Source organism: Symsagittifera roscoffensis, chromosome 6, assembly GCF_963678635.1.
Source record: "Symsagittifera roscoffensis chromosome 6, txSymRosc1.1, whole genome shotgun sequence".
NCBI lineage: Eukaryota > Metazoa > Xenacoelomorpha > Acoela > Convolutidae > Symsagittifera > Symsagittifera roscoffensis.
In genome coordinates this window covers 16408194-16431100 of record NC_087067.1, presented here as the reverse complement: position 1 = coordinate 16431100, position 22907 = coordinate 16408194, and the positions used below count along the sequence as shown (strand labels likewise).

General features: G+C 35.1%; 3 protein-coding genes across 4 annotated transcripts in view; all 3 read right to left on the bottom strand.

The window, feature by feature from the left end:
- Positions 1 to 827: 827 nt before the first annotated feature.
- On the bottom strand, positions 828 to 7086 carry LOC134848551 (histone-lysine N-methyltransferase SETDB2-like). The gene is made up of 3 exons (XM_063866059.1): positions 6885 to 7086; positions 1689 to 1812; positions 828 to 1311 (listed from the first exon to the last, which is right to left on the bottom strand). Exons 1-3 carry the CDS (start codon positions 7043 to 7045, stop codon positions 1195 to 1197), a joined length of 402 nt encoding a protein of 133 aa, XP_063722129.1. The 5' UTR covers positions 7046 to 7086; the 3' UTR covers positions 828 to 1194.
- A 764-nt stretch (positions 7087 to 7850) lies between these two features.
- On the bottom strand, positions 7851 to 21266 carry LOC134848614 (histone-lysine N-methyltransferase SETDB1-A-like). The gene is made up of 7 exons (XM_063866133.1): positions 20157 to 21266; positions 15320 to 15402; positions 15142 to 15249; positions 14123 to 14279; positions 13394 to 13667; positions 12785 to 12982; positions 7851 to 8118 (listed from the first exon to the last, which is right to left on the bottom strand). Exons 1-7 carry the CDS (start codon positions 21250 to 21252, stop codon positions 7851 to 7853), a joined length of 2184 nt encoding a protein of 727 aa, XP_063722203.1. The 5' UTR covers positions 21253 to 21266.
- Positions 21267 to 21497: 231 nt separating this feature from the next.
- Positions 21498 to 22907, bottom strand: part of LOC134847913 (bifunctional arginine demethylase and lysyl-hydroxylase JMJD6-B-like) — a 500322-nt gene continuing 498912 nt past the window's right edge. For both annotated transcript variants that reach the window (XM_063865193.1, XM_063865192.1), the window contains exon 10: positions 21498 to 21715. In XM_063865193.1, coding sequence (XP_063721263.1) covers positions 21691 to 21715 — 25 coding nt within the window. In that variant the 3' untranslated portion in view covers positions 21498 to 21690. The remainder of the gene's footprint in view (positions 21716 to 22907) is intronic.

Genomic DNA, 22907 nt, shown 5'->3' with positions numbered 1-22907 from the left:
AAAAGTCAAATGGCGAAAAAATTCATGATTAAACAAGCTTTAAGACTTTCCTCACACTTTGTTCAAAAAAATACCTAATAAGTTTCTTAAATGCGTTCATTGGCACTTATGGACAATACACAGCATTACATGGTAGTTATTATTAAACGCAGCATTACATGGTACTGCTTAACAGGTGAACAAGCTAAATTTAAATGCGTAAAGTAAATGCGGTAGGTGTAATGTATGCACAGAGGCGAAATCCAGTTTCGCACCACTTGCGATAAAAAATATTGAATGACTGGGACTAAAATCAACTAAAACAGAATTTCGGCAAACAGAATTTCAAACCACCAAGACCCCCCCCCCCTTAAGTTGGCACGCTGCTGTTGCATGTTGAAAGCCCCTAGATACCGCACGTGCAAAAATATTAAACTGAATTTTGATTTAATCCTGAATTTTGCATTATCATTCGTAATAAATCTAATTAACATTACCAAAAAAAAACAAACTGTTTCCTAAATACATTTAACCCTTACATTTTGATAAATTTAACCTTTGAAACTTCATGTTATTTTAATTTAAAAAAAACATCACTCAACTATAAATGACATCTTGCTGATTAGTTGTTTAGCATAATGATAATGATAGCATCGTGTTTTTACGGTGATATATAAACAAACCGAGCATAAACCAGCCTAATTATCAGTCAGCCGAAAATACATTAGTGTAATATAATAGTTATGTAACAATTATGTAACAGCTACGAAAGTTAAGCAAATTTCATTCATATGATATAACTTTTCGGTTTGGCTTATATATTCCGCGCATTTTCGGTTGGTTTTTACTTCGGATAATTTATTCACACTCGTTTCGACATTAAAACATTCAACTCAAACTCAGCTCAATTTTCTACTTCACTTCTGTCTTATATAAAATTTCAGTCTCTTCTCGGCTGCCAGTTTAAAAAACTGGTTTACTTCAAGTTCAGGTGCAACTTTCTTTTTCTCTAATGTGCATTCCCGAATAGCGAAAACTGGCATACGATTGGTTAGCTAGACAACATATTCAATCTAGCTGGGATCGCAATTTTAAGCTTTATTTTCCCACTACGGTATTCAAAAACTCTCGGATAGGAGACGTCCCACACCAATTTTTCAAGAAAAATAGTTCAGTTTAGACAAATTTGGTCACTTCGTAAATTGTTAAATGTTTTCAAAGAAGTCGTCCTTGGCAGTTCTCGGATCCACAGTGGCATTCCTGCTGAACTGGAGTGTCTGGATCGCTCTTGACACAGTAGTCGTATGTCAACTCAGTTCCTGCTTTCAGATCCTATAGAAAACGTTTTTTTTTAAACCATTACCATATGACAAGAATTGCAGTTCTCAGATTGGCTCTTTTCAAACCCGCCTTCCGCCGAGCACACGTTTCAAAAGTTGTTTTTATAGTTGTTTTACGTGTTATAATGGCTTAACGCGTCATTTTACGATGTAAAGTAAGAAGAACAAATCTGTTCACAATTGTTAATTTGTTCACCATTTCAAGATCCATTGCATTATGACAACGTTAGAGTAGTTTTTCAAAATTGAAATTGAAGGTGGTAGTGGGAGTGGAAAAAGGCACTCAGATTATGCAGTGCGACCATGCATAACACGTTGTTTAATTTGTCCCATATTCAGATGTTTCGTCTTCGCTAAAAAGAAACTAACATCAAAGGCAAAGAAAGCAATCTGGTGAATTTGTGGGTCATGTGAGGTGGTGAAGATGTTCTGTGCAAACATGGTGGGGCTGCAGGAGTGGTTGAAGAAGCGGGCATAGTTGCCAGCCTCAAAGCTAAAACAAAAGCCCTTTTAAGTAACAACGATATCCGGTTTCGGCTCGTTTCCAGTCGCACCTTGATTTTGTCTGAAATTCAATATATGAAAGCCTATTTAAAATGACTTTTCATGTTATAAAAAGTGAACAAATTTCTAAAACATTTCTAACATGCAAAATGCCATGTGAACAATTTTCTAACAGTTTTGTTTTGTAATTTTACAAGAAGGTGGGAAACTGGAAAAGGTAGCAGCTCTTTATCCTTTCCCCACAATTTTATGGCGTCAATTGTCTGGTGGGCTCTTTTCTAGTCCCCCTTCGAATTTTCCGGAAACTCACTTTACGAAAGTCAATTTAAAATTGCTTTTGATTTTCCAAACTGTAAGGAAAAGTGTCAGTGTGAAAAAGTGAACAAGTTGCTACAATATTTTTTACATGCAAATTCTCATCTGAACAATTTTACTTTTCAACAATTTCTTTGTATTTTTTCATGGGGTGGGAAACTGGAGACGAGCCGTATGGTGTAACGACGGTTTTTACAATCTTAAATATGAAGACTAAATATGTTTGATAACGCTTTTTAGCCATAATAGCACATATAACAACTATACGTATAGAAAAAAATAATCATAATAATTATAGCAAAAATAATAATCATAATAATCATAATAAAAAAAATTATAATAATAACAGAGGCTAAGTTCCATTTCGCATACACAAGCAAAAATATGACCGAAAACGCTACTGGGAAAAACTGAACGAGTGTAACTCTGAGTCTACAAAATTTCTCAGGTGACGCACGCCAATTATGACTCTACATAATTAGCAGTACCACTCAATTTGAAAAGAAATTTACCATCTAACATGCCTCAATTTTTAGAGCGGACGCATTTCAAAGTATACGAAAAAGTTCACTAAAAACATCCGACCCTGCCCAGGTTCGAACCCTCTTATTCTGTTGCGGGTCTTCTTCCCTAGTATATCCTTAGCATTGATTGTGCTTAATAGCTGAATCAAAATGAACACATTTTGTCGCTACAATTGCTCCGCAACAATATTTGCGACTTAGGTTGGAAAAAAAGAAAGTTCATACTATAACACAAGCTATGCTTGTGTAAAAATAATCATAATAATGATCATAACAATAATAATAATAATAATAATAATAATAATAATAATAATAATAATAATTATAATAATAATAATCATAATCATAATAATAATAATAATCATAATAATCATAGTATAAATATTAATCATAATCATAATAATAATCATAATAATCATAACAATCATAATAAAAGTAGAAATATTAATCATAATAATAATCATAATACTCATGATAATCATAATAATAATCGTAATAATACAAATTTACAACCTAGAAGGCTGAAGAGGTTTCCTCAAGCTGGGTATAAAAAAGCACTAAAACACTCGAAAATTTGTGCGGGTTTTCGAATTGTGGGGGATAAAATGCTGAAGGTGGGCGAGCAGAAAAGAGCCAAGACCTGCAAGTAGCACATAATGTTCCGACGATCACTGATCTTTTTTCAGCAAGGGGCAATTGAATTAGGTAGTCAAAAGCCACAAAAAATAAAGGTAATAATGACTAGGTTAATGCAAGATTCTCGCCCAAATGGAGTTGACTGTTAAGTTTCATTCGTAATTTTGTTAAGACTTAATCTGAAAAACGAAAAAATGCAGGCTAAATTTTGTCAAAAATGGGAGAATTTTTGAAACTGTTATTTTGGAACACGAATCACAATGAGTCAAGCTTTTATATGATACTACACTTGATTCTCTACAAGCTTTTTTCGCTTTAACAGCACTCTTAAGAAATAAGTGTGTAGTGTTCATATCAGGCTACCCCAAGCAGAACCGGAAAAATTAGAAGGTACGTTTTTGTGTACTTTAAAACTACAGAAAAACGTATGGTTTTATCAAAAAGGAAAAATATACACAGCCAGGTTTAAAACAAGAGAACTGACAAGTTGGTTGCAAAAAGGAGAAGTTGGTTATAAAAAGCAGAAGCAAAAGGGAGAAGAGCAACAAGTTGAGGAAGTTCAGGAGCGGGCTGGAAAAAATTCATGACAAACACAAACTCGGACAAACGCACGAAGCATACAAGGAGTTGAAAAAGACTCTTCCGAGTGTTCACTTGAGTTGGCTAAAGAGGAGTTGCAATTGTTAAGTCGTTGATTGCAAGTTTCAAAAGCACTAGAAAATCTGTGCACAAACAGAGCGGCGAATGAAAGATTTGAAAGGTCACTTAGCACTGCGTATATTGGACCTCCTAGAGGGGCACAAGTACTACAAACCTTCAGAGAAATCAACTCCGGTATCTTCATTGATATTTGGTTTAGACCAGAAAAAAATTATAAGCTTGAAAGGACGCGATAGAGCTCAAAACGTTCAAAAACGCAAGTACAACAGAACCGAACAAGTATCAAAGCAGTTTCCTATTGGGCCAAAACAGGAAAGTGCTCGCTGAGGTGACTGCAAAAAGGGTATATAAACAGTTATCCAAAATCTCACCCTTTCAATTTGAGTTTCGAAGCCACAGGTCAACAGGCGCAGCTATCTTTTCAATTAGATGTTTGCGTCTATGGAGTATTGATAACAATCAACCTCTTTGTATGACTTTCAGCGACCTGAAAAATGGTTTTCGTTTAGATTGATAAGAACAGCTGTTCATTTTGGAAACTTGTAAAACCTTCATTGTGATTGAAGCGCTAGACGCCATGCCAATCGATATGCTTAAGGATAACATCTTTGTACTGAACCGAGGAGTGAGGCAAGGTTGCGTGCTAAGCCGATTGTTGTTCAATTCCTGGTTGCCTTCTTCGTAAGAAAGACCAACGGAGAGAGAAGGAATTTAGCATACGCTGGTGATCTGGCGCGTATCTCTGACAATCAATCAAACGCTACCAAGTCGCCCAATGAGATGGCAAAAACCTTTGGATTGGCTAAATTAATTTTTGATACGAAAAAAAAATTATTAAAATCAACATCAAAGACAATAATTTTGTCCCTATCAATATACTCAGTGAAAAAGTTGAACAGGTTAATCACTTTGAATATTTCGGCAGCATCATATCATCTGATTGAAGCGCTGACAAGACTACCAACGCTCGCATTACTAAGACCAGAATAGCAAGGCTACGTCTTATAGCAACTCTGGTGTTAAAAATACTGACTCTCAGGAATAATGGCCTCCTCATTGAGACCTTCCTAACGCCAGTCCTCTTGAGCGGCATAAAGACCCTTGTTATCATTTTTTTATACTGGTAGACTAAAAGTAGGTTTAAATCGTGCTAAATTGTGCTTTAGGCTAGAAAAAGAACCAACATGAGACTGAAAGTCAAAACAATGCCAGCCGCACACCAACTATGCAGGAGTACGGTTCAACAGTACACTTCGTCAGGTCGATAGCTGGATTAAAATACTTGAAGAAGCTAGGGTTTGGCAAAAAGATTGGATGAAGCAGCTAAGGGCAGACGTTGACAACCATGGGCTCAAGACCAAGACAACCAATTGCAGTATCCGATCATCAAATTTAGATTCACTGATAGCGAGATTTTAAAGCAAAAGCTATTGGTAAAAGGCCGAAAACAGTTTATTGTGCTAATAGAAACTGTGAAAACAAAACTGTTTAAAAGCAAGAAACAGATAAACAGGCGTCTCAGAGACATCCAATCAGATCTTTGAGTCCAGACCTCCGATAGTGATAAAAATTATAAAGGAATTAAAAATGATGAAGGAATTGAAAGAACCGCAGAGATCTGCAACGGTGGGTTCAAGAAAATCATTTTGACTGCCCCTTACCTGACTGCAAAAAGACATGCCACTCGTTGGAACAAGCACCTGAAAAATCGCCAAAAGTATGTGAAACTGAGCAGCGGATCATAACCGACCATTTCAGCACCACAACTGAGTCGACAAAACTTCGCATCAAACCAAGGTAGTAGCACAGGTGATGAAATGCTATGATTTCCGCTCTGCTCTTATCAGTGCTCTATTCAGAAGTCAGTGATCAATCAATAGGCTCTTTTTCTTTTCCCCAGCTCGCACGTGCTCAAATTTATATTGTAATGAGTGTGTTTACAAAAATCAATCAGAAGGCTAAAAAGTTTTATCATGGCCTAATTACTGCGCGTGTCAATTTTTATACACAAGAGCCAAGCTGCGCTTCTCAAGAAATAGCGAAAAAAACCACAAAAAGTAGATCCAGAAAGTGAATAAAAAAAAGGTTAAAATAAGCCTTTAAAAAAACACTCTTGCTGTGGCGGAAAGGATCCTACGACCATGCGCTACAAACCATGATAATTTACAAACAAAGCAGCTGCATGTGCTAATAAATTAACAATGCAATGCAGCAAAAGTGGCAGCAAATGAAAATAGACACAATTTTGCATGTAACAAACTGGAAAGCTTAAAGCCAACTTATGTTTAAACTGTTCATTTCAAAAAATTGCGAAATAGTTTGAGTTGGAAAATTTCTGAAATCGAGTTTAACTATTTATTTGTTGTTTGAAAATAATAGCTTTTTTCGGTTCATTTGATTAATGAAAAGGCACTAACTGTGTTAACTTATTACTAATAATCGAACGTCAAAGCACATGCACTAGTCAAGGACAAAACGCCGTAATATACCAAAAAGCAGCTTAAGCTCGCTAGTATAAGCAATCGGACTTCACTAGTAAAAACTTGTAGGTGGGAGAAACAAAAACGAGCAAATTACTGCCATGCGAAGCAACGATATTCGGGAACAAAAGCAAGCCCAATGCCAAAACTAGTTAGTCATGAAGGCGTTGTCCAGGTGCGTACATTCAAGAGGCAGAATGTAGCATTACGACTTTAACTACTACGTCGGAGAGGTAGACGAGTTCCCGGTGGGAGACTTTCACTTAAAACAGAAATAACGATCGGGATAACTTGAAGTTACCATACCTTTCCATCCCTGAAAAAAAAACAGTTTTGGAAAACATCTCTCAATTTTCTATCAATGTTTCTTTTATTTTTCAATAACTTGACCGAAACGATCACTGTTCCTACTTTTGGTTTCTCTGTCTAATTATTCTTCCTCTCACCTGTCGACGAAGAAAGGGTGTTTCCTTCCGTGCAGCTGTTCCCTCGTTGACAAAAAAGGACTAGTCTCACTCTCAATCTCACTCACTCCAGTCGCCACACTTTGCTTGTCATCCTCATTTGACACCTCGCCCTTTTTCTCGTCTAACTCACCCTGTGGCATCTCTTCAGTTTGTTCAAGCACTTCGACTTTAATAGTATCCGTTTTTTCTCCTGAAAAAAAAAGATTTATATTTGAATCAAATCAAAATACTGCTTTGGTTGAGAAAAAACTGCTGCTTGCACAGCAACCGGATGTTTTTTTAAGCATTGGTAACGGGTTGCTATGGAAGCAGCGAAGAAGGTTCCAATCAGCGTTAATTCTGCAAAAAAAAATCGATTTTCCAAAACTAATGTAATTTTTGGGCCTGTGGGACTTAAGGCTAGTTAAGAAAAAAACTACCAATGGCCACATCAAAGTATAACCATAAATTGTTAGCTAATCTCTCTATCTATGAATCAATATGAAAAGTGACTCTTCACTCTAAATTGATCTAAAATAGAAAAAAGTCAACATGATTGCTCGTATCAGAACTAAGTCCCAAATATTACGACTGTACTTTTAAGGTATCTGGCCATAGTGTCAATTTTGTTGTTAAATTCCCTACACACGCAATGTCATGTACAAAATGAAATATTTTGCATCTTGTAAAAAATTATTTGGAATAATTAGAATGCCGCAATTCAATTTGGATTGTTTTAATTTGCCCGCATTGATAAAAAACTAGTAATTAGCGCGCATAATTACCATGAAGTGAGCACAATCCTCATAACTTTAAGAAAAATGGTCACAGAAGAACCACCTTTTTCGTTTTGAGCTCAGGACATCAATATCTTTCAGATTGCAAAAAAAATTGTTAAAAACGGTTAGTTAAGAAGTCGAAACTAGTCTATTTCTTTTCAAATGAGTTAAGACATGAGCCATTCTTTTACCAACCATTGGCGTTTTTGGCTAGTTTTGCACTTTCCACAGCTGCCGCCGAGTTCACGTCTACTGTAACCTGTTTCTCTTTCAGCTTGTCTTTCCTCCCTTTGGGGGGCGGTTCCCTCTTGGGTTGGATACTTCTGGGCACTCTGTTTTTCAGACCCTCTTCTCTATCGACAACTTCTAGGAGGTCCAAGTCCAGATGATGCAGAGAGTGACCCCCTGTCGCATTCAGTTCGTCCCCACAAGGGTCCATAACAGTACCCATGTAACTAGAAACGAGGAAACGAGATATTGTATGATCTAGAGAAATTTTAATCGGAAAAATCGCAACAAAAAACAAATGACAAAAATGAATGTATTACATCAATATATAGCCACACAAAAGCCCTTTTTACGCAAATACATAAAACGATATTCTTGAAGCTCATATTCACTTCACGCTAAATTAATATGACAAAAAAGCTTACAAACGCATAGCACGGGTTAAATTATTTTGTTAAGGTTTGCATTAACAAGTTCCAAATCTCGTTGTTGCGAGTGGTCATAGCACATAGTACATTTTTAGACAAATCAATTATTCGAAGCAAAAACATGCGCCTTAAGTATTTAGACGGGTATTACAAACTCGATGAAAAAAAAACAGTAACAAATGGAGTGATAGATCATTGATTTTCTGACACAGAGGCGAAGCGGAGCTTCGCATCACTTGCGATACCCCAAAAATACCATTGCAAGCTAGCAAACAGGGAAGGAAAGGAGAGCCACTAAGTTCTAAGAAAACAAAATATGTGATTGGGTTTGAATATCTTGTTATGTAAGATTTTATGTTCCATTTAAATTTTCTTGAGTGTTATTGAATGTGGAGTTTAAACTATTATTTCCTGTTCTATCAGTAGACATTGCATTATAATTTAAAGGTGTTGCATCAATAGTAAGTGGAGTTATTCAAACATTGTCTTTATCAACAGAGATAGTAGTGATTGCTGTACTTGATACATCAGTTGTTATATTAATAAGTGATGGATGAGACCAATCAGGGTCCCAAACATAATCTGATTCATATGCTAGTACAGTTTCATCGTCTGAACTTTGTGGTCGAAAACTTTTTCTTGATTGTGCTATGAGAACGATGTTATGGACAAAATAATCAATTATGAACCATGCTAGTATTCTTTGTAGATCATGTTTGACATTTTGTGAATTTTCGTTACTAATAAGGTTTTCACGGATTGCATCTAAGAACTTTGAGAAAAGAAAGATTTCTTGTCTTACAGTTGAGTGCTGGGATGTTTGAGACGGTGACTCATTTTGTGTTTTTTTTTAAAATTCTATTATAGATATGAAACTATAAAAAATTGCAAAAGCATCATTTGTGAATATTGAATTTGCTCTTTGTGAATTTTGGTGTGGTATATTTTTTATATAATCTGTGAGAACTTTTGAGAATTCTATATCTATATCATCTGTTTGTATTTGATGTGTAGGGTGATGTGATTGTAGTGATAAGATTTCAATTGTGAATATACCGAAACATGATGTAATATACATATACCGTTGAGATAGTGATCAAGGATTTGCCGTTTTATTCTTATTTCAGGAAATTTTTGTTTACATGGGCAATTTCCTTTTTCGAATAAATTTACAATTAAGTTGTGACAAAATTTTACTTGTCCTCGGGCGGGATCAATTTGTGGTTGTATAAAAAAAGGAAGTATCGAGTTATCTTCGAATTTTCGTTGTATTCTATCATTTTTTGTATTGTAGAACTGTTAATGTGTAGCTTTCAATATGTCTTATTGGTTGATTCCAATTATTTAGGCGTACTGGTTTGTTAATGTTTGATTCTTTACTCTGAGTTTTCCTTTATTTGATGATGGTGTTGTAGCTTCTGAGTCATAAAAATATTTTTGATTTTCTATCGGGTTATTCTTATATATTGAATCTTTCAAGTCTTGAAGTTCCTGTATTGTGTTTGTTTCTGATTCTGAGACTGCGCTTCGTCTTTTTGAAAAACTTCTTTAGATAATTTGCTTTTGTTTTGTTTTAATGTCTTTTTCCGTGTTTGTCTTTTTGATCTAATATATCCTATTGTTTGTCTGTGCGGTGTGATTACAAGATCGTATTTTTCGTTTTTAATTAAACATTTTTGTAATATGATTGTTTGTTTACTGCCTAGATTATCTCTTGACATAAGGTTTAGGATGATGGGTGCAATACTCGGGGGTTAGAGTTTCTATTTTCCTCAACAGTTGGTTCTTACGGTTTTTGTGTGGTTATCCTAACTTGGGGCATAGATTGTCGTGGTTGACGGGTTGGAGAGAGAGTATATCAATTCGTTTTAATGATTTTTTAACTTCTCGTGACTAGGTTTTATTTTATGATTGACTTACTTAATCTTAACTAGGGGGTTGTGATTTGTGATCAAGGGTTGGAGAATAGTAAATCAATCCACAAGATTCAGTGTTAATAAGAACACAGGCAGATCGTTAGATACTATTTTATGACTTACTAACTATTTAAGGATTTTAGCCTGGGTCATCTAAGATGAAGGGCTCAAGTGAAGCATGAGTAACCGAAGTTCTTCACTGTCTATCTTAATTAAAATGGTTATTTTTTCAAAAAGTTCTTTTAGTCCTGGGTCGTTTATAAGGGTTGGAGAGTGAATCGACGCTTGAGGTCGTAAGACACTTTTAAAATTATGGGGTGGGGAGAACAAAATTGTTCTGATTTGATCCAAGGGAAGCCTTGATGATCAGAAATTGAATAAAATAAATTTAGTTTTAAGGGAAATTAAAGATCCAACGAAAACCTTGACGATCTGTTTATGAAAAAAAGTGATTTTATGGAAAAGCAAGGATAAGCCTTGATAGTTTTTTATGTAGAGGTCTCAATTTAAAAAGAATAAAAATTAAAGTTTAAAACGATATTAGTTTTTTGAATTTATGCTGTTATTTTTTAGGTGATGAAGCTGGGATGAAAAAAGATGATGTGAGAGAATTCATGAAACTAACAGTAAAGTTCAATACTAACTAATTTTTGTATTTCTTATTCAATAAATTATTTATTTAAAACTTATGATTTACTGCAAATTTTGGGGGATCGACTTGTGTTTTTTTATCAGTCGTTATTGTTAAAATATTAGGTTTAGCACCAAATGAGTTGTTGAAGAACTACTCTTCAAATAATTTTCATGTCAATAAAGGAAAATCTAAACTTGCTGCATTGAGTATTCTAAATACAAAAGCTTGTTCCGGTGTTCGTCCTACTATAATGTAGTAGATTGGTCCGTTTTCTGATCGTTGTTCACGCCTTGGTCTTGGTCTTCTAGCAATACCTGGTATTTCTCGTATTGTTTGTAAAATTGGCGTAAACTTATGGAGACGTAGAGATATTTCTATTAAATTGTCTATTCCATCTAACATTTTTGAACTTTTGCAATTGTCTAATTCTAAGTTTACTTGTCTAATTCTAAGTTAGTTAAGGTCTTGTTCGAGACTTATGTTCGCACCAGATTAGTTATGACCTTTGGTCTGTACTCATAGAGTAATTTCAGATAAGGTACACCGTCTGTTCGTCACGCTATCTTAATTTCAACCAGATAGATTCGTGCAACTCCTTAGTCTAATACCAATCTTAATCTTAATCTTATATCTCCTAGTCTCAATAGATCGAGTATATACTGGTTTTCGCGAGTTAGTTCTTGGAGTTTATCCAGAAATAGAACAACTTTAGTCTAAGATTTATTCAAACTGTTCTGGTGCTGAAACTACAAGTAGTTTCAGCACTTACAAATAAGTGTCAATGCTGGAGATGGAATTTGATTGGTTAGTTAGTGATATTTTATAGTGATAGTTTTATCAATAATAAAAATTGTATTCATATCCAATTATAAATACTAGTTTAAAACTGATTCCACTAACCCCAGCATAAATACTAAGTTTTTCATCAAAAATAGGAAACAAAAAAATTCCAAGAGGTTTGTCTCAACATTCAAAAAACTTTTGGGAAGACTGAAAGGTCTTAAAAAAGATACATGTCTCGAACCCATCTAACGGATACTTGTGATAACTGTTTTAGCGTGAAAAAAACTTCAAACATTAAAAAAAAGGAAAATATGCGAAGTCAATGGAAGTAGAATTACAAATTGCAGGAGTAAATGAAAAAATAAAAAGTAGCTACAAGAAAATGGCATTCAACAAAAAAATTGCCGACAACTAAGCCGACAACAGGCCGAAAATTTCTTTGAAACGGAATATTTACTGTTAGAAAAAAATACCTCTAACAAAATACCTCTAACTACTGTTAGAAAAAAATACCATTCATTACCTCCAGACTCAGTTGGTAGAGCCGCTTAGAAATTTGAATTCGATATATTCCGATTTGATAACGCTTGCTAATTGCAAGCGTAAAACTGGCTAAAAAACGTTTTTTTGACGCTTTCACAGGACAACGCGTCCCGCTGAGAATTTAGGAGTCTTTATAAATTACCTATTTTTTTGCGGAGTTAGAGTCTAATTTTTTTTATAATTTCTCCATAGCACCTGTCTATCAAACACCAGACTTCTTTTTAAGAAATTTCCAAATTTTGAAATTTAAGGAAAAAGCATATATCAACCTAAAGCTCTATGAATTTCAAGAATCTTGAATAATTGACAGTTTTTGACAGTAATAAACTACTGTATTGCCGCAAAAGATTCAGTAAGAAGCCATTTCATTCTCGCAAAAAATTCATTCTCGCAAGACCAAAAAGATAATCGATGATCTTACACGACAAACAGTGCTTGTGCAAAAATTTTACGAGAAAACTGTTAAAGAACTGTAGTATTCAATCACTTCTAGTTGAAAACTCTAATAAAAAAATTACATTTTTAGCAAACATAGTAAAATTTTGATATAACCACACGTCGCAACTGGTTCTAATTTTGTTTAGCTCACTTTGCGAGGTATGCGCCCTTGGGTACATCCTCAGTGATTCTCACTCCCCACCCCATTTTGGGAGTCTTGAACACCTGCATGGGCACAGTGAGTCCATGCTGCGATAGTCTGTTGCCACAGCCGGGACTGCAGCTGCACTTAGGGTTGCACTCGAACACCCCGGTGGCCCACTGGTAGTTCAGACGTCCATAACAGTAACTAAACAAGTCATGAATTAAAATATATCTTAAATGGTAGAAGCGGCAAAGCTTAATAAGCTAAAAACACTCTTGATTTGCGAAGTCAGAGCAAAACATTAAGTAACAGTCATAAATTGAGGTCAAAAGCAGGCGGTCTTCCTTTTCATACAATTATCTATGGTGATTTGCAAAACTATCAGTTATTTTCATGCTCTATTTTCATAGCACACATTTTTTGCCACATCTATTTTTGGGCGCCCGATTTTTTGCTCTACTTTTTCTTGGAAGATTATTTTCCTCTAAAAACGCTCTAAAAATTTTGAAGATTCATTTTTTGTCATACACAACTGATTTAATTACTCCATGATGAAAAGACCCCTTAACATCTTTAAGACAAGATCTCTTCCGATATATATTTTTGGAAATCTACCCCGCTTCGGGCCATCCAGCCGGTGTTCGCTTCGTCACGGTCGAGGACTCCGTCAACTGTCGGCACTCACATGTAGCTGTCTTGACACACAAGTCCTCACACGAACAGCAAGTTACGAAGAATTGTTCACACGAGGGGTCTGCGTCGTGAGTCATCCTGAGGTCTTTGGCTGCGATTGGTTCGAACTCTCTCGTTGTGATGTAGCGGAAGTCGAGCGGAATGTCGACCTCGTCATTTAAGTCATTCACAACAGGAATAGGCATTCTTTCCATTCCTAAAGTATTCAAAGACAAAGGAATGCGTTTTTTGTTTTTATGAAGTAAAATGGTTGAATTTTATTGCCTCAATCCCAATTAACTAATCATTCTTTAGGTAACTAGACTGAAAACATACGAGCTCATTTGGAGGAAACGTGCCTGTGATTACTTATTGGGTATTTTTAGGGCTGCAAAATGTTGCTTCGCTCACAAGAAACGAACACAGATCATGAAAGGCTTCGAATCAGCTGTCGTTCGACTTGATGCGGAGACTTCACTGTCGCTCCCTTGGAACTTTTTAGAAAAACTTGCTCATTTTTTTTGGAAAACTAAAGCAACTCTTATCCAGACAGGAACGATATTTTTCGACTTTTGAGAGCTTTACGTAGACGGAAAATTGCGGTTTTTTACTCACCTCAATCGCTATAAGCTACAACAATGTTTGACTTCGAGCATCCATATATATATATACCTTTGGAAATGTCCAGTATTATGGGAAGATTCGGAAATGGTATTGCGTTCTTCAAATCAGTGGAGACATTAGGACTGAATGTGAACATCTCTGGTTTGAGCTGGTCTTGTTTCACCACACACAGGTACCGAACGACATCGAACATTTTGTGCAATATCTGCAACAAAAACATTTGCAAAATCAAGCCCACGTTGTAGTTTACAATAGGCGTTAAAGGCTATTTTGCAATACGAGAAGACTTTTTTCGACTAATAAGGCAAGTTTTGTTTGGACAAACCAAAAAACTTCCAAAAGATTATATCCAGAGTTATGTATGATATTTGATCATAAATAAGGAAAATTTGAACGTCGAAATTTTCTTTTTTGGCCGACAAGACATTTGTTAGCCTGTGCCAGATATACAGTAAATATAATTGTTTATTGGGACTTACTCAAATACAATGGAAAAAAATAGTCTATTTGAAACGGCCATTGACATTTTGAATACCATGTAGCAAACCTGGTCCACGCATCTAGAAGTTAAAGACTCTGAGTAGCTGCAGCAAAAATTTATACTTTTAATGCAGCCAGAGTCTTGTCCCGCTGAAAACGGTGAAAAAAGCAGCCAATCGAGGAGTATAAGCAAAAGCGATAGCGAATTTTCAAGTGTTAACGAAAGCGAAAAAGTTGTTTGAATTTTCAAACCCTCAGAATTTTACCAAAAATAATCGCACGTACTTTTTTTGAAATCCGTTGCGATCTTCGAACGTCGGCAAAAAGTCTGTTCTGAGTTCTTCCTCATTGTGAAAAAACGTCCATAGCAAGTTATGCGAAAAGTATTCAGCAGCGAAAAGCGGTACATTTGGATAAGCGAAAAATGATTTTTTTTTAAAAAGCGACCATCGTGAAAAGCGAATTTAAAAAGCGATGACAATACTCTGAATGCAACTCATGATGATTTCCATGCCAAACTGCAAAAATCGGGACAAAAATAGCAGCGTGAACAAAGAGGGCGGCGGGTCGAAAAATGAAGCACTTACTTTTCCGCACGGAGTCTCATAGTTGACTGTCTGTTTCTTTGTAAGCGAGTTTTCCTTCACATTTCTGACAAATCCAAACATTCTGAGAGGTATTTGCAAAAACGAAACCTACAAAACAGCAATTTATCACGCCGACTCGGTCATAACTTAATTTTGAAAGATGTGACATTGAACTTACCTGTTCATTAATGGATAAACTTCTGTCGTAGTTCACTTTCTTCATGCACATGGACGAGCATTTATGTCTCCTTGAGTTGTCGTCTATTGCACAAAAACAAAAATGAAATATTGTTTATTTCTGTCTGAATTGATTGCTATCTGCATGTCTGTTTGAGTTTATTTCTATTTGAAACTACGGATCAAAAATTTTCCATAGATAACCCTCAATTAACAATACATTTGAAATACGCTACTATTGATTTTAAAAAATTCGACGTGATTTTAACATAGCTTGAGATGGTTCACTCGAAATTGGAAGACATTACAGAGAAAAGGGTAAATAGTAACATAGCCAACAGAGTTGGAAAAGCGTCAATGAATGCAAGGAAACCGGAAAAAAATTACTTATTTTGAAAAATTTAAATTTTTGAACTTGGGAAAAAAGTATTATTTTGATGCTCATTGATTTACTTGAATCTTTTACGTGTACCTTTTTCATAAAAATAACCCAATATAAAAAACTGGAGCTAGATGTAATTTTTTTTTATTCCACCGCGAAATCTAAAAATTAACATCCGCATTCAAAACTAGAAGTTGTTGGCTTTTTTGCGCCGTTTCCGTTTTGGTAATTGGAAAGCGTAATTTGAATTCCCTTTACCAAATCAATTTGATTTGGACAAATTGAAAATCGACAGATCAAATTTTTCATGAACAAATTTTAAAATTTTTCCTGGAATATAAATCATCATCACGACCTAAAAAAATTGACACGGTCTATATAAAAGCCTTCACTATGTTCATTAGCAATCAAAAACACTGGCCTACAGTCCAAAGTAAACTGCTAAATGACAATCTAAGTGCACATTTTGATAAATGCAACTCAATTCGCTCTAACTTTTACTCAAATCGAGATTCGGTTAAATCATCATTCCTCAAAAAGTTCTTCTCTTTATTTACTTCGCCACTTGAATATATGTGCCAAATCGATCACTGTTCTTTTAACCCTTCAAAAACTGAAGTAAAGAAAAAAATTTCGAGATATTGAAAACTTTCTAATCGCCAGGGCAAGCAAGATTAACTGATTGCTGTGCATGTCGCGCAGAATGTTCTGATCACAGTTAACTTGATTCTATAGATGATACATAGATAGACAGTGACAAATTCAACTGGTCGACTTAGTTACTCAGTAAAAATTTGATGTTGAATTCATAAATCAATGTGAGCAAGTTTATCAACTGTATACAAATTTTTTTGGAATAAGGAAAATACTCCAGTTTTAGGGAATTCGTAGTTCAAAACTGTTTTTTTTTTAAATAGCAAAACTGTGCTGTTTACATATTAGGAGAACTTTAAGTTGCAATTAGCATGTTATTAACACATAGGCGAAGTTGCACTTCGCATACACAAGCAAAAATATGACCGACAACGCAACTGGAAAAAACTGAATGAGTGAAACTTTGAGCCTACAAAATTTCTTAAGTGACGTAGGCCAATTATGAGTCTATATAAATGCTAAATGACGCAAGCCTATTATGACGCATTAGCAGTACCAGTCAACTTGAAAAAAAATTACCAACTAACATGTCTCAATATATAAAGCGGACGCATTTGAACTAGCATATGAAAAAGTTCATTAAAAAAGCCGACCCCGCCAGCTTCGAACCCTCTTATCTTGCTGCTGGTCTCCTTCCCTACCTCTACGCTATAGAACTATGATACCTTGAAGCTAAAGTGCTATTTGCAATAAAATTGTCTGTGTTAACATCCAGAGCATTGGCTGTACTTAATAGCTGGATCAAAGTGAACGCTTTCAAAATGAACACATTTTGTCGCAACAATTGCATCGCGACTTAGGTTGGAGAAAAAAAAAGAAAGTTCATATTATAACACAAGCTTGTATAAATATGTGAATTGCAATTTAAAACTTTTATCTTTGCAAAAATAAATATAAATCTATAATTTAAATCTTTGCAAAATTGCAATTTATAACTTTTTTGAAAAAAAAATTAAAAAAATCGAATAGGCTTTTTTTCTGAATAAGATGTTGTAAACTCTCAGATATAACTATTCTCGATTCATCTCTACCATGAGAGTAAATCGGTCTGGCTAAAAAGAAATTGCCAATTTTGAATATATACTTTTTTTTTAAAAACAACTTTTTTCTCTTTCCTTTCAAGCATTGGTACTACAGCGTTGATTTAAATTAACCGGACAAAACAAAGAAATTGAGAAATTTTAACGGCATTTTCCCCAAATGGGTTAAGATTAGACAAGAAGGGAAGAAAACAAAGTTTACTTAGATATTTGTAAGATTTATTATGGTGCAACTTGTGCTCCGGAATTTTCAACCAAATTTTTACACCAAAAATGCGTCATTTTGACATTTTTCAATTAATCAAGAATTACGCTGAAACTACTTTAATAATTGATGAAAATTTTATATCACAAGAAGCTTCTTACACAGCACGACAAAGCTTCAAAAAACTTATATCTCCGAAAATTTGCGTAAATTATTTTAAAATTTGTTTTTAAACAAAGATTTTGGGTTTTTCATAGTAAAAATCACATTTCTTGACTATTACGCAAAAAAATATTCTCTAAAACAAATTTTTGGAATTTTGACCTTTCTACAACTTTGTTGGGCTGTGTAAGAAGCTTCTTGTGTTTTAAATTGTTCATCAATTATTAGTAGTTTCAGCGGAAATTTTGATTAACGGAAAAAGCCAAAATTACCCATTTTTGGCGTAAAGTTTTGGTTGAGAGTTTTGGAGAAAAGTTTGCACCATATTGTTTCTGATGAAATTCTAAGCAAGTTTTGTTCTCTTCACTTTCTGTCTAGTGTTAACCCCATTTGAGAAAAACGTCTTTGAAAATTCAAGTTTTGTTCATTTTGTCCGGATAATTTAAATCAGCACTTTATGTTGAAGTTTATCATAATTTCTGCGTGCTTTTTAAAACATATTGTTTTGGAAATTTATTCTTTTGTATTAATGTAGAAAATTTTAATTTAAGCCTGGACGCATAGTTGGTACTTAATTTGCTTTTAGTTTGCCCTCTCCAATGTTGTTATCGTTCATTAATTTGCAATGACTCTACTGCTTTATTCTTAATTTGCTAGAAACTTTTTTTAGGATTTAGTAAATCGATTTTTCCTTCTTTGAAACAGAGAATTGAAGGATGATATCTGACTATAGACCTATCATATTTTGTTATAAGCTTCTTTAAATGGCTAAAACTGTAGCTAACCAATTAAATACAGAGTCCAATTTGCACTTCGCAAACAATCTGCACTCCGCAAAAAATTCCAGATATAGACTTTGGAAAACTTCTGTTTGAACAAATAGCTTTTTTCGACTCATTTGATATATCAAAATGCTTCAGATGTGCTTACGGCATTTTGATAGCATGTGCTTTGACATTCGATAAGGAATAAGTTAAGACAGTGCTATCAAAAATTCGTACCAGTATTTGCGAATTAGGACGGGAAAAAAGAATAACCGTATTATTACACTGCTCTCGGTAAAGCTGGCTAGTGTAATTGTCTCGTGTGCGGCATAATCGATTGTAATGCAGGAAGCAATATCCACCAATGAAGCAGATAAAACAAATGCTAGATAACTATCAATGCCATGCAGCTTAAATGCCTTCAAATGATTGTTTTTGGGCGAGCTTGGTTAAAAGTAGACTCTTAAAAACAGCCAACAGACAGTTTTTTTGAAAAATATCACCTTTCTTATTTCAAAAATAGATAACCCGTTAAATAGCCTCGCAGGTGTAAGTAGTCTTTTCTGAACTTGGTTCACTTCGATTTTATTGCAGCTCAAATAACGACTGAACAGGCCTTACGAAATCCGTGCGTTTTAGGATGTACTTGACTAAGCGTGAATAAACCTACCCAACAGATGGTTAGAAAAGTGAAAAGTGAAGTTCTCCAGAACAACGAAAATAATTGAAAACTTTTGAACATTTTCAACTTTCGAAGAAAAAAGTTATGTTTAAAGATTTTCGAAATTCAAAAATTGATTGATTGATCTAGGATTTTCTCGATTTGATTTTCCAAAAAAAAGCACTGTTTTGCAAAGCACTGTTTTGCACCTATTTTGGCAAAATTTTCTGCGCCGCAGTCAAATTTTTGAAAAAACAGTCAAAAAAGCCGTTTTTGGGCACTTTTTGAAAAATTTTGACAAAAAAATCGCGTTTTTTTGGCGCGCTTCCCCCTCAAAGTTAGTATATATTGGCGCCAAAGGCGCCTTTAGAAAAATTTTAGGGTCGGTTGGCCAAAAATGGATTTCTGAAAAAGTATCAAAGGGTCGGCAGGGGGTCGAATTCCTAAGGAAAAAGCGTCCGCGCCCCGCCTGCCCCCCCCCCCCCCAAATCCGCCCCTGGTGACCTTTAGTTTTGTGTTCGATAGAGCAGTTTGCTTTCCTTTTAATATATGAATTGAGCGTGAACAAATGTAGAGACTTTTTCGCAAAAAAAGCATCACGAGCTATGAAGTGAATAGCATTTCAGCCTTTTACATTAAGCAAGCCCCTGAACTCAGAATTCTTTATCACCAGAAAGTGCAACTGAAACCTTACCTTCATTGCTGACAGGCTAATTACTCTTTTCAACAAATTTTCTTTTAGGCATTGCATAAAACATGGAAATGACAGGAGCACTGACAACTGATGCTAAAGTCGACTGTCGATTCCGTTTAATGTAACAACTAAAGCGCGTTTTTATATAGTTAGGAAAAACATTGTTTTTCGTTACTTCTATATTTTAAAAATCGTTAAATCTGCGCATTGGCTGGTAGTATAAATCAGACCCTAAAAACGCAAGCAGCCAAAATTGTATGGTTTTTTTAAACTTACTAGACGATTGAGGACGTATTTCAATAACTTCCAGGTCGTTATCTTCACCATCGCTCGCGCAATTCAGAACACACTTTCGTTTTTCTCTCACAAATGATGGATGTTGATAACTTTTTGCATTCTTTGAAACTAGAAATTCAATAGAGGAGTCGTCACTTTCTATGCAAATTGGCGCATTCGGGTCTTTGCCTTCGCTAACAGGGAGATAAAACTCTTGTTTAATCAGTACTCGCTCATCAGGAGTGAGTTCGAGTATCGGTTCGCTTTGCTGCTGAAATAAGCTGCCGATTTCAACTGTTCCTTGACTGCGACTGCCTTTAGCCAGTTCTTTTGAATTGACACTTGTTTTAGGTTCCGACACCGACATTGAATTTCGGTACCCCGGGTAGACATCTAAGACATTCGAATGAGCGGGTTGGCCGGTAGATTCTTCAACATCTTTGTCTCCTTTCTGATTGCTTACTGATTCCGCCAGACTTGAAACACGTGTAACCCGGATTCCAGAGAGCGGTGATTCTGCTTCATTTGAAACGACTTGCATTTCGTCGTAATTCTGTTCCCTATAGTTGGTATCACTATCATTGTATTCGTAAATTGTATTTTCGGTTTGCGGATTGTATGGCTGCTGTTCTTGGTGAGCTGGTTCTGGAGGCAGTTTAACGCATGTATCTTTATACACAGACTCAGGAGCATTAATTTGGCTGTTGTAAGAGTATCTAAGTTCAGGCGCACAAATAGATTGATTTGAGTATGAAATTGCGCCGGATCGCTCGTTACTTTGGGTTGCAAGATGGTAATAGGTATCCCAATTAGATGAGCCATGGTCTATTAGATCATACGTTGGTTGACGTTGATTGGTACCTTGCAGGTTTATATCTTCCTCAACGGTTGTTGAGACTTTTACAATGTGGTCTCTATAAAAACCCTGGTTGACTTGGTTTGCATTGAAATCATAGATTGAACCGCAGATAAAAGACTCATGTTCTGGTTTTTCTATAGTCTGCTGGACAGCAGGAGCAGGAAATTGAGATTTTGGAGTTGTCGGGATTTTCTTTTTAGGGGATACGCCAAGGAAGCTTTTAAATGAAGCTTTCATTGCTTTATTTCAAATTTCTAAAAACTTGATCAAAATCTTCAGAATTTACTACAATCAATAACTATTAAGTAGGTTAAGCAGGTATCATGAAAGTATCTAACAGATATCATAATTCGAGCCTTCGAGAACAACAGTGATTACCAGCCAACATCCGCGCAATATTTGAGTGAATTTTATCCAGAGTCTGCATAAAGCAGCCAACTAGTTTCCTTTTCTAGTAAGCTCAATTTGATTTCTGCTTAAAACAAAACTGAGAAATTAAATTAACGTAAATACATAGGTATATCCATTATGCTCGGTCAGAGCAACAAAAACGTGGAGCTAAAAAGCCTTTTTTAATGAGTTCATTGTTAGCAGAAAGCGGTTTGAGGTTTCCTTTGGAAACATTCTTGATATTAGATTGTCAGCGATTGGACCCCGGGAGAAGACGATTGCCTTTTATGAGTTAGCTGCAACTTTTCTCCTGAAACAAAAAGTCCAGTTTAAAGAATTCCGCGCAAAAAAGCATTAAGCTCATTTAACCTTCAAAATTCTATGTAAAACATACAGCACAAGGGAACACTACCAACGAAAATAAACTCCAATATTTTCAACTTTATATTTAACTAAGGCACTTTTCTCGTGCCTGTAGCTAAACCTGTCTAACAAAAAGTGTTCAATCATAAACAATTTTTTAACATTCTCCCTTATGCTGTTTAGCGAGGAGGATAGAAATAACCTTTGTTAACACGAATATAATCCTTTGTGATTTAAAAACAAAGATAGCCGGTTACTGTGAAAGTAGCACAGAATGTTCCGACCATAGTCATAAAACGCAACACCATTTTTTTTCAAATTAATGTCGTTTATTCGGCGTGGTGTGATAGAAAAATTGAACGAAAAAGTAGACAGTCGTAGTAATACGCAAATTCTAAAATAATTTTAGTAGAAAAATTACTATAAAAACAAAAAAAACAAATGAACTTTTTCTTGCAGTTTTTGAAATTCTAAAAATTTTGATTCCAAGATACATAACAAAACTAGCTTTACTCGAATAGAAATAAGTATTTACGGCTTAAATTAAGCTAATAAAATAGCCTACTGTAGGCCTGCTCGCTCGCTTTATTCACTCGAATTAAAACGAAAAATCATAAATTTCAAACCCGTTTTTCTCGACACAGGGAAAAAACTTTCGAAATTTTATGATGTCGTTCGAATGACGACTGACAGGGCTTTAAGATGATATATTACTCAGCTCTTCGATGATAATTTGTGGAACCTGACTTTGCTTCGAAAAAAAGAAACTAAAACAACGGAATACAAAATTTCTCGCCGTTTTTCAAATGGTCACAACAATAATTGAGCAAGAGAAGTGAGCTTAAGACTTCAGACGATTTTCGAAAAAAAATCAATTCTGGAATTTGGGATGAAAACTGTATACAGAACCTGTTAACTTTGGAAATAATCGCAACCCATAAATCATACTACAGTACTATGACTCATACATTAGGTTCAAAAATGAGACCAGTAAAACCGAGTTTCAAACAGAGCCAACACCGAACTGGAATCGAGTCAATGAACGCACGAAATAATAAAAAAAACTGTCTTCAAATTTCAAAGAAAAAGAGACGTCCTTTGACATAAAGCTCTTCCAATTTCAGCAACAACTTTTGATA